General features: G+C 25.4%; 1 protein-coding gene across 1 annotated transcript; it reads right to left on the bottom strand.

Annotated features, from left to right (window-relative positions):
- Window positions 1-233: 233 nt before the first annotated feature.
- Window positions 234-12987, bottom strand: LOC135923936 (transcription factor Ken-like). The gene is made up of 2 exons (XM_065458958.1): window positions 12857-12987; window positions 234-1717 (listed from the first exon to the last, which is right to left on the bottom strand). The coding sequence occupies exon 2, from the start codon at window positions 1639-1641 to the stop codon at window positions 343-345; it is 1299 nt and encodes a 432-aa protein (XP_065315030.1). The 5' UTR covers window positions 1642-1717; window positions 12857-12987; the 3' UTR covers window positions 234-342.
- Window positions 12988-13273: the final 286 nt, after the last annotated feature.

Below are 13273 nucleotides of genomic sequence, written 5' to 3'. Positions count from 1 at the left end.
AATTTCTCTGGTGTCTGGTTTGAAGATCATTTAGGATCAATTAAGACTCTAAATAATGGGATAAATTTCAGAATATGATCCACAAATCGTTTGTTAACTTCACGAACCTCCTAATTCTTAAAACTTTTGTTAAAATGAAATCATAATGGTATATTTTATTTATTCATTTATTTAAAATTATATTTTAATCATTTTATTTAGATAAAATACGCAAATTGATATAATATAGTCACAGTATGCGAATTGATATAAATAGTTTATAATAAATAAATATATTGAGTTTGATGCAGAATTTTTTTAGACGATATATTATGCAAATTATCGGAATATTTAATGAACCAATCATTTTCCATTACCGTTGATATTGTTGTGTAAACGTATGTGTTTGTTGAGATTGCTAGGATCCCCAAAACTTCGTTCGCAGTATTTGCACCTCAAAGGTTTGTAACCGGTGTGGGTTCTTAAATGAATTTTCAGACCGTATCTCCTGGAATAATATTTGCCACAAAATATGCACAAATGTTTATTTTGTGATTTACATTTCGTTTTGAATGACATCTTTTCCGAATTCTGACCCAGTTCTTTGGCACCTTTCTTGATTTTGTAAGAACAGTTATGTGATTTATCCTGGATTATTATTTTAGACCTCATTAGGTTCATGGTTGAGCTAAATTTATTTTTATCGATAGAACTAAAAGAAGACGCGCTATTATCATTGTCATCCATTGAAAATTCGTATTGCGTTAATTTGTCGGCTGGTAATAGCATTTTAAAATTGACCTTATTTATATCGATATCGGGATTTATTTGTTTAATATTAGATGATTTTGTAATTTCTCTCGAATTCGATCTGGCTAAGGGGTGGGGAGATAGCATAGGCGGCGTAGGAATGGCACAGGGTTGATTGTTAGATATGTTGATACCTAACAAGGATTCGATATAAAACTTTGGTTTATCACGTTTTTCATTTGTTATTTTTTCTGTTTTTATACCATTAGCATTATTACCATTATTGTTACTCACTACTACCGATTTAGGATTATACATAACTTTATTAGATAATTTTGATTTAATTTTATATTTCCTTTTTTCCTTAACGATTTTTTGGGTAGTTTGTAGCGAAACGGTATTGTCCTTATTATTAACGTTGTTTCCAAAATTTTGGACATTTCCTTTATGATTACATACCCAAGTCAATTCCTTCAACTGTGGTTTCGTAGGCTGAGCTGTCGACAAATTTATTTTCTTATTATTCGTACGTATAAACCTTCCTTCAAAGGAGCTAGGTTGATAACTGTTTATCTCTTCCGATGACTTACTTATACTATCGTAATGACGGATGTGAATGTTGCTATTTGTATTATTATTACTATTGATTAAATGTTTTTTGAAATAATTTCGATAATAGTTATAATAAATGGCCAGCGAATCATTATAATTAAATCCCTTACTAGGAACTACAGAACAATGATGCTGTCCTATGTTTCCATGCCTCTGTGAATTATTCGACATAGAATTCCATGTCATCATGCAATTCCCTAATCTAGGATAAAAGGAATTGGAGTCATAATCGCCGAGGATGTTAATGCTGTTTACGTGGTTATAATCGATAGGGTATTTTGGATCAAAAATTGTATTCATTATTTTTTTCTGCTAATTAATTTTTTTCGTCGAAAATATATTTGTGAGACAAGCGAATTTTTAGTTTGCCTATAATCTAGTTTAATTTAAATACAAAATATTATTATTAAATAATATTGAAAAAAAAGATATTTAAAAAAAAATATTAAATAGTAATTTATAAATGAGAATATAGTATTAAAATAATTCAGAAAAACTAGGTAAAAAGAATTATTTTTTTCAAGACTAAATTGAAAGAACGATTATAAAATATATCTACTAGAAATTCCCTCGCCGATTCATTCAACTTATCGAAAACCAAAACTTCTCTTTGAGAAAATAAACTTGATAATTTTTTTTTTATCAAACAAAAAATAACGCCATCATTGTTGCCAACCAATAACTATGGGAGGAAAAGGACATTTTAATATGTAAAGAAAGAATGGAAAATTAGATGCGTTTTTTCGAAATTGATAATATTATATAGAGTTATGGGAGTGGATTGACATGCTTAAAAAAGAAAAAAAAAGATTTTTCTTTAAAATAATATTAATAATAGGTAGTAAGAAAAAATGATTCGTGTTTTTAACTTATTGTATTTCATTTAAAATATTATTAAAAGTTTAATTTTTTTTTCTTTGGTTTTTTAAACTACTAATTCAATTCCCACATACTTTAAAATACAATTTATATATATTTTATATTTATCTTATGCGACCTTGGATTTATAGTATTTTCTAGTATAGTTTTAGTGTATGTTGTTTAAGTTGAAATTATATTCATAAATATGTTTTTTTTAAGTCGTATTACATTTATATATAAATATAATATAAATTTCATTTTATTAATTATCGTTATGATCTTATTTTTTTTACACAAAAAGCTTCTTAAAATATTATATATTGTTTAAGTATTATTAATGTATCATCTTAATATAATATAGTTGACATGGAATCAAATACGATCATATTCATATATTTGTTTTATATCGTTATGAATAATAATATACAATAAATGATTCATTTAGAGATTAAAGGGGGTAAAATAAAAAGAAGAAATTTTTGTGCAAACATTCTCATCGCAAGATAAAAAAATAAATAATACATTACGTGATAAGTAGTCAATTAATGATCAAACATAGAAAATTATTTTATAATTATGTTTAAACATTATTAGTATATATATCTTTATATTAGATAAAATTTGCCATTTTTTTCATGTAATGATTCCATTTTTGAATTAAAAAAAAAATTGAACTGATTATTTGAATCTATAATATAATATATAAGCCACTCAGTGGCACAAAGAATGTCGCTCTCACTTATATTATATATATACACTTTACCGACCAAACGTTTGCAAATGGACACATTTTATCACCATCTATAAGTGATATTTAACAAAAGTATTTATTATTTGAAAATGGAATAAGATGTCCAATATTGATATATATATATATATAAGATATAAATGGTATATATATTATGCCGCTATTTGTAAAGAAATGTTTTTTGTGAATATAACTGTTTATTCCTTTAACCGACTTAGACCAAATGTTTAAATCCGTCATTTTTTTTAATGTTAGAAAGAAAGAATCTTCAAAGAAATTTTTTCAAAAAATGAACTTCATATTTTATTTTAAAATGTTATATTTCATGTATGCAAATAAAATGCTATATATATACCTTTTTAAATAATAGGGCAGGTTGCTATAGATGAATTGGTTTGGTTATTATAAATAATATTTTATGGACTAAAATAACGATAAGATCTTATAAACTATTTATCAAGTTATCTATCCTAATTTTTGTTAAGGTTTTAATATACTGAAACATTTCCAAATATTGAAAGAGAGGTTTAACGATCATATAAAGAGAAAGTAGGGTTATATAAACATGGGGTTGTGCATTAATTTTTATTTATTATTTATATCCATCTCTACAATAGAAATTAATATTTAAGTTACTAAATAAAAGCTAAAGAAAAAATTTCAAAAAAAACCAAAAAAAATATGAAAAACAAAAAAATGAGAATGAAATACAAAAAATAACAATGCCGCCAAATACCTAAAACAAACCAAAATAGAGTGTCCTAGCTCAAAAGCTTTTTAACCTATACTAAAAAAAGAATAATTAAGTATCCAAATTAAATCGATGTCGAATCAGGAGTTTATATAAAATTTAAATAAAATGAAAATTTAGCAATTATTAAAAACACCAGGGGTGCCTTTTAGCCTTTGAATAAATGAAAATGCATTTTCAAGTATGATAAATGTAAGGTTCATCCATATTATATATTCCACCCGGAGAACTTGTCGCTTAAAACTGTCATATAATTTTTTAAAAAACAAGCCCATTTGTGACCATACACAACCTAACACACTCTTGGCTTCGGGCGTCCTTATAAATTAAATAAATATATATCCCTTATTAAAAATGACTAATACGTTCCCCGTCAAAAACATTTCCCAGGTCTTCACATTTAATATAAAGTTAATTTCAAGTATATTCGTTTTAAATTTTTTTGTTGATTAGAACATACCTGCCCCGGGATAACACTATTTCTGGTCTCCTCTATATATTCATATTTTCTAAACTAAAAATTATTATTTAGAACAGCTATTTGGGACTTTAAAAGGCGGAAATAGACTCAGGCCATTTTAAAATTTTAGAAAAATATAACCCTGGTCTCATTATATTTTTGGTCTCCCTTATTTAATATTTTTGTTCACAATCAGCTTCACATATCAAATATTTTAAACATCACTGGAATAAGAATTCTATATTTGATTCAGGAAATATTTATACAATATCGGGTATAAGATAACGAAATAGCTAAAAAAAATCACACCTTTATTTTAGTTTTTGAAATAGTGTTGTTTTTGCTGCTTTTAGTTCGATATTTAGGTTTTTCGTTAACCAAATTTTTTTTAACTTAATTGTGTATTTGACCGGTCAAATTCTTTAATATTTTTTAATCAATTTTTATGTTGTCGAGATCTTTAATCGATTTCTGTTTTAGTAATTAACCTAAATCGACCAATTTCTTTTAAGAAGAAGTAGAAATAGGTATTGTTAGTAAAAAGTCATTTCTATCAACGGGCATGTTGTGTAAGGCCTATTCCACTAACTTGAGGCTGGAATTTGTTGCTTTCCATAAATTTACTATTAAACAAGTCCTATTTACTTTGGAAATACATGATATCACTTGAAATATTTTTATCATCACCAATGTTATTAAACGCGCCGATTTTGGTCGATTTTTTAAAAACAATCTGATTAAGATTTTAGCCAAAATAACCAAAATAATATTATGTAAACCTTGATATTTGACAAATAGAGGTCCAAACCTTTCTGTTATCATCTATAAGCAAATTCTCATTTTATATTACATATACTTCATTAAATTTACTACTAGTAAGATGCATCCCTTGATATTGGGGGACCCAATAAATAAACAGCATGTGATCACATGTACTTCTATCGTTTTTTTTTCAAGTATATTTTTATTTTTTTTTCTTTCGACTTTTTCGAGTATTTGACCTTATTTGACCAGGTCAAATACTCCTCAGTTTAATTGACCGACTTACATATATTATTTACTTAAAATTATCAAGTAGTTTTGATTTTTATGGCATTGTTTTTTAGGGTTCGCGATCTCCCGTCTTTCCTGCCTATTTGTAAATTTGCTTATATTTAAAAAAACAAATATGAGTTCTTTTTTCTTTATACAATTCATAATAACGAATAAAATATTTTAATATGTCCTGATTTTAAAAAAAGAATTATTTTTTTGAGTTATTAACTTGCAATTAATAAAATTTGGAAAGTGTTCTTGTACCATCATAATTAGGTTTATTGTTTAAAAGTGTTATTATATTATAGAAAAATGAATCAATTATCTATCTTTTTAAGAAATATTAAATTCATTTGTAAGAAAAAATTGTTTGTTCATTTAAGACATTTATATTAGTTATTTTTAAAAAGAAAATTATTTTCCAGAATATTTTAAAGAAAAAAAAATAGACTTTCGCGATTTTGATTTATCTATTTAGTGGGCCGCAAAATCTTAAGGGTGTTTTGGTTTTGTCCGAATTTTTGACGCACTTTCTTTGTTTAAGGAGCGAAACATGGAAGTTATATTATTTAATTTTTTTTATAAAATTTATATTTTTATGTTAAATACATTTTTTTCAATTATTTGAGCAGGACCCGAGCAAAAATAAAAAAATTGTTTTTCCGGGATGGGGGAGGGGGTTAAAAATTCTGCCTCATTTCTCATATAAGTCAATGGCCCTAGTGGCTCAAGGAAGTATAAGGTGAGGAGGAGGAGTCACTGCCTTTTTTAAAAGTAAAAACTATTTTTGTTATCTTTATTAATTGGCGACAATGTTAAAAGATAGAAAAGCTCAGCTTTTACTTTGAAAGAAAACTTTTTTTTTAGAAAGTAGGTTCGCTACTTTTAACGCTATTTTATAAAAAAAATTATTATATTTTTTTAATATATCTAATCTATGTCCATAAAATTAGCATTTCAAATTCAAATATATAAAAATATTTATATGAAAAATAATGGCATTTTATTTCTTAATAATAAAATCATAACTGCATCACTCCAAGTTTATCTCGGGGATCAGAAAGTATAAGTGTTTGCCTTAATAAATAATTGTTGTATCCAGGATTGGGTATTTGACCGGTCAAATACAATTTGGTCAATTAACCAATATTTGACTGGGTAAACACGGCCAAATATGGTTATATTTAAAAATAAAAATTTTTAGGTATATTTTTTAAATTCATTGTCATTCTATAATTAATGTTTCGCTCTCCGTGGCAAAGTCTTATTCTTATTCTAATTATCATTTTCTTTCCAATATTCCTGGTGTCGAGGTCTTCAATTGATTTTTGTTTTTCGTGTGAATTTTTAACCCCAAATCGACTAATTTCTTTCTGAAGAAACATAAAATAAACTAATTAATTTTTTCGTTACTTCTAAAAAATGATTTTTTTTAAAAACTAATTACGTTATTTGCTACTAGATACTTTAGCAACACGACTAATAAATTTAGCAAGTATATATTTTATAATTTTCCCCTATTTTTTTAAAAAAATTACTTCAACATTAATAAGTGAACTTTATTTGATTTTTTTTAAAAATATCATATTTAGTTTTAGCCATTTCAAAATGTTTCAAATTTTTATATAAATAATATTTAATTTTAATTTTGTTTCTGCAAACCAATTTGTTTAATTTTTTTTAAAATCTTTATTTAACGTTTCTCGTAATAATTTCTCTCTTTATAAAAGAAACTTTGTCAATTATCTTGGTTATTGACATGTGAAATTTATTGTATTAAGCTATATAAAAAAATTAAATATTTTTTCTTCATAATTTTTATTTAAATAGAATTTTTTTTATGTTGTAATGCGTTTCAGGGAGGGGGGGGGCACATAGATTGAAGAACGACAATAGCGGGGGAAATTTAAAAATTTTATTTCGGAGGATGAGGGGGGGGGGGAAGAAATGCTTATCAAATAATTTTTTCCCACTTTTTATTTTTTTCAATAAGTTTGGAAAAAAAAATGGGAAATTTAAATGGAAAATAAAGTTTAACTATACAAATGTAAATCAACCACCATATTATATATGAAGCAAGGCCGAAAAGAACAATAACCTTTTATGTATATTTAGAGATTCCCATCCCCTCCCTCAAATTATGGCTAGATCCATGACTTTTCCATTTTTCTGCAAGAATACCACTAAGCATTATTAAAATTAGCTTTTATTTTAAAAACATAAAATATTTAACAATTAATCCCACTAAATTATAATCGAAAAAAAAACCAATATATTTTAAAATGGCTTTTAAGTCCATAAACCAATTTAAAAATTTATGGATTTTTTTTGTATGATTTTTTTTAAAAAAAGGGCAGAGGCTACAACTGAGATGTCACACTCCCCTAAAAATATACCCATTATTTTGCTTAATTTACCCCCACCCTCTACCACTAGAAAATTTATTTTTTTACCCCTAACTAACCGAAGTAAAATACACATTACCATTGAATATTTTATTATTATATCCTTAATAGATATGTATAATAATATCCATTTTATTAAGATAACCAGGGAAATCCCACTAGGGGAAGGGGTTTAGGGTACAAGATCATCATGTAAATTTGAGAAAGGGGGAGGGGGTAGATAGTTTACGAAGTTCCATTGTCATTTGAATAAAATTGAAAAGATTCTGAGGGGGGGGGGGGTTAATTTGATTTCCCCTTTTTTGCGTACCAAGCCGGGATTTTGATTTTTTTTTCTGAACCCGATGAACCCTGTTTCAACTCTTTTTTTTTCAACCTAATTATTCAGATGCTTTAAAATATAAATTCTGCATTTAACAAAATGTATAAAAACATTTAAAAATTGATCCAAGTTAAATATTTTATATTGTTTTAAGAAAATTATGAAACTATAGAAATCCTAAAATATATAAAGAAAAATTATGCAATGGTTTAATTGTTTTACCTAAAAGGAAGCATGATTATATATAAAAATTCCAATTTGAATTTTTTGTCTAATATAAAATTTGGTAAGGCGATGGTTTAATAGGTTTTCCCGACATGCGCAGGTTTTGCATTTTAAATCATTAATTGAGCCCGTTATTTTAAATTTAAAAATCTGATTTTGTTGGAAATGCATTCCAATAGTGTATAATACCCAAAATTTCCTAATGAACTTTCCAAGAAATTTCAATTTAAAATGCAAAACCTACGGCGCTTGTAGAGATAACTTGTTAAACTCTCTCTTTATCAAAAATTTGAATGGTGTCATTTTATTTATTTTTTTAAGCCATTTTATATAAGGATTCTAGATTGTTAGACATATATTTATTTTGGAAATTGCCTACTTGTAATTTATTTTTCATTTCAAATATTATTGTTATATATGAAAAATGGCATATGCATTAGATTCAATTTTTTATTATGGTAGTTTAATTTTTATACTATTAAATTATGTTAATTATAACAAAAAGTCTCTAGGCTCTATGTAAAAGATTTTTATATTTAATTATAATGTCATTTATAATTTTCTAAAAAAAAATATTTTTTTCTTATGCAAACCCTAATCTGATGCTTAACCTGGTTTCGGGTAGAACTTCTAACCTTTTCCATAGATCGAACCCGATCTAAACTTTTTTTAGGTTCACAAGCCTGGGTGATGGGTTAAAATCGTTATTGGCTTAAGGGGTTTCATCCCTAAAAATAATAGTAATATACAATTGTTTCTATATGAAAATTAAAGTTTGGAAAATAAAGAGACATAATGATAATCGCAATAAAAATAAGATGATGATATATATATAGATCAGGCGCGTATGCAGGAATTTACTGTGGGTAGGGGGGGGGGATTAATTAATTTTTTTATAAAAATTATTCTAGGGGTCATTTAGGAATATCTTAAGTTTTATAAATTTATTAAGACTAGTTACTATAAAATATTGACAATACATTCAAATATAATGATAAAATATCATTATATAATATAAAATAAATGTCTCGAAAAGGAACTTCGTAAAAAGTATATTTTAGGCATTTAAAATTTGAGATATAAATTTAAATTATATATTTTTTAAATAATGCTGGAAAATATAGATGCACAAAAATATTCTTAAGAATTATTGCATGTAAGAGAGACCAAGGGGTTTGTCGGTTCAGCGGATTTTATTTTAAAACTTAGCAAAGATTATAAATTACAATTTTATTCTAAAATAGTATCCTTTAAAATCCATATTTGGAAGAAAATAATTTATATGATAACATTTTGAAATTTGTACAAAATATAAATGCATTTAAACAAAAATTATGTCAAAAGTAAAACTATCTTAAAAAAATAAAATTGTAATCGTTAGGATATAGAGTTTAAAACTAGCCATTTATGCACACCAATTTTAAAAAGATAACATGCTCAGAATGATTTACAATTTTTAAAATATTATTTTTAAATAAATAATTTTCTTTTAAAATAAAAAATTTATAAATTTAAATAATGCAAAAAACAACAAATTTTCAGTTCTTACAATGTTGTTACGGTTAGATTAGGCCGATTTTGAATTAAGATTTTAAGCCAAAATAGAATTACGTAACTCTAGAGATTTCTTTAATATATGTCAAAATCTTTTTAACATTTATAAGAAAATTCTCCAGGTGCGTAATATTTTATGACCAAAATATTGGGTTGATCGTTTTTACAAATCGAGCCGCTTAACAACACGACTTACAATCACAACAGTCTCATACATAGGTTTAAACTTCCCCTCACTTCAATAAAGTCCTATTTTTTTAAAAAGGCATTTTTAGCACTTTTTTTATCTCATATTTTCTTTCCTTCTTTTGAAATAATATTTAAACATTTATTAATTAAAATGTTTGTTCGCAAATTTTAATAAGTTAAATTTATTTTTAAATGTTGTCCATGATTTAAAAAAATATAGTCATATATGCATTACATTAAAATAAAATCGCCCTTAAAGTTTTATATACTATAGAAAAAAATTCAGGACTCGCCATTACTTCGGGATCATTGTATCTCCCGGCCTGCCCTATACACAAAATGGAAAATTTTTAAATGACTCTGCCAAATAGTAAATTGCGATATATTTCATCCGATTTTTTAAAAACGTTTAACTTAATATTTTAGCCAGAAAAATATTGCCTAAGCTTGATTGCCTAATAGATGTCCAAACCTATGTAACAACTATGAGCAAAATCTTCAGGCTAGTGCATTATTTTTCTGGATAAAATACTGAGTTCCCCGTCTTTAAAAATTAGCTCAAATGGAGTGATTTTGTTCACTACTACCAAATAAGGTGATTTTGTAAGATATTAACAAGTATAACAACCTTTCCATATATATATTCTAACAAAAATAAAAGTTTGGCAAAATTTATAGAATTCATTATGAATGGCTAATGATGAAAATTTGTAAAAAAAACCAGTCAATAAATTATATTTAAAAAAAATCACATTTTTTTATATAGTTAAAATATTTGAATTTTTTTTAAAAATATTAATTTAATATTTTTCTTAATGGCAGCTGCGAATAGTCATAAATTATTGCGCTAGAACTGTACCATATGAAATATATTATATTTTACGAATATTTTTTTGAGTTTAATTTAGTTCTTCTTACTTCTTAATATGTATATAACCATAATTTTTTTTTATCTTTTCGAAAAATATTTAGATAAATAAATTTATTAAGTGGAGCTTACCAAAAATCAACCTAACAAATTTTTTTAAATCCATAATACCTTTTTTAAATGGTTAAAAATAAAAAGCATAATTTAAAAATTATAAAACATTTGAAATTAAATCAAGAATTTTACTTTAACATAAATAATAAACGTAAGAATTTCATATGTATATTTCTCCCAGACCAATCTGTGCAATAAACCAAATTATTTATAATGAGGGAGGTGGGGTGGGACAAATTTTTTCAGGAGAAATATAAATGACATGTAAAAGGGGTCACCACCTTATTAATTGAGCTGAGATATCAAGACCAGGCCGATTTTTCAATGCTTTAAAAAAAAACATAAAATGGGATAATTATTTCTTTATAATAATTTTAATATTATTTTATTTAATTTATAAAGCCAAAAAATATATAAATTAAAACATTATTTACATTTAATTAAGGACATATGAAACACTTGGTTATTAAAATATCTCTTGAAATTTGATATGAATATAATTTAAACAAAGTTAAAAATTTAAAAATATTATATAATGATGTATAAGTGATTCAATGTACCCTATTTTTGCAAGATCCACTAGCACAAGCTTTACTAATAATGTTTTAAATAATAAATATCTAAACACCAAAATATTCGTAAAGTTTAATTTTATATTAATATTTTTTTAATTTAGGATAAATTCTAATATTTAAAAATTTTTATACATTCAATTGCTCCATTAATATGGGGGGGGGGCAGAAGGGTTGGGGATGTATTCTCCAAGTAACACATTTTAGTAGGTGGGAAGGGGGGAGGTGATATGTCTCATTGGCCTGGAGTTTAGAGGGATCTGACTAACTCAGGTTGCATATAGAAACATGATATATATATATGCATATTATAGATATGAATCGCTCGGCCCATAATTATTTTTCTACGGTAGAATTAGATATTCCAGACCAGCCTAGCCCATAAAAACTTTTTTTAAGTTGTTGAACCCGAAAATATTTTGTCCAAGTTATCCGGCTTGGTCTAAAAAAAATTCTGTCTGCTCTTCAGGGTAAGCCGAGCCGTCCCAGTCTCTAAAGCTAAACAATTAATTTTTTTTTACATCAGATAATGTATAATTTTTTTTTATGATATAACATTCTGCATAGTTTTATTTTATTTATTTATCAAAAAATGATAATAAAACTACCTAAGAATAAAATTGTAAAAAGATAGTTAAGAGTTGGGGAAAATTTTCTTGAGGCTAAAATGAGCTATTTAAACATCAAATTAATATTTATAGTATGATCAGAAATTATAACTTTAGGATTCCTTGTTAATATTACTTTATAAATAATTTAAAATTTTATAATGCAAAAATAATAGAATTGAAAGTTCGAGCAACATATATGAATACTTAGTCACGAATTCTTGCTAATTGTGAATGCAGGGCCATGTATAGGCTCAAATTTTCCCATATATAGCTCATGTTTTTCCTTGTGCACTTTTTCAGATAAAAGAATTAAGTTGCTAAAAATGTATACGAGTAAACAAGATAATGCCACTCTCACTGAAAATGATCAATGGCTTTTATTTTTTTTCAATTTTCCTTTTATGGCTCTGCATAATCCCGGTCTCCCCTCCATTAAAACAATAATAAATATAAAAAAATTTTCAAACAAAATAAAAGAGATATGGATAGGAAAACTGAGGTAATTCTGATCTAGAGGATGCCATAAATGATAAAATTAAAAAGCAAATATATTTAGAATATTTTATAAAATAGGCAAAGGGTACAATATTAATTATCACTAGAGAAGACTTAATTATAAAATTTTAATTGTAACATGATATTTAGATAGGCTTCTGGCACCGACTTTAGAATATATTCTTAACAATATAGAAAGATACAAATACTTTATCCTAATCAACTATGGCGAAGTATTATATCATATTTATAAATAGCAATGATCATAATATACAAATAAAGTGATAATTGGAATATTGACTTACTTCAATGAGACATCATAATCGGAATGAAGAAGGTCGCTAGCGTCTTGTTTTAAAAATATTTTCTTTTTCAAAATATATTTAGAAAAAAAATCTCTTTTTTTTAAACAGAAAAAATAAAATCCATATCTAAATTATTATTTTTTGAAATTGAAATTATTTTTTAAATATTACAACAAAGAAAAGATTATAATATATTTTACCAAAATTTATGTTAATTGATGAGTGATTTATGATATAAGTTATTATAATAAGGAATTGCAAAAATCAGAGAAATTTTTTTTTTATTTTGGCCAACAAAATCTTTGCTATCAAAAAAGAAATTTATTTTAATAAAGGTTTAATATATATATGATATGTATTTTATTAAATGAATACGCCTTATTTATATATTTAAAAAAAAAATTAAACAAAACCCTT

Source organism: Gordionus sp. m RMFG-2023, chromosome 2, assembly GCF_954871325.1.
Source record: "Gordionus sp. m RMFG-2023 chromosome 2, tfGorSpeb1-WG-v2, whole genome shotgun sequence".
Lineage (NCBI taxonomy): Eukaryota > Metazoa > Nematomorpha > Gordioida > Chordodea > Parachordodidae > Gordionus > Gordionus sp. m RMFG-2023.
The sequence above is the reverse complement of the archived record's forward strand: the minus strand, read 5'-3'. Positions and strand labels throughout refer to the sequence as shown.

What these genes read in the sequence shown, in the direction of transcription:
- LOC135923936 (XM_065458958.1), bottom strand. Translation starts at nt 1,641, where the DNA reads ATGAATACAATTTTTGATCCAAAATACCCTATCGATTATAACCACGTA.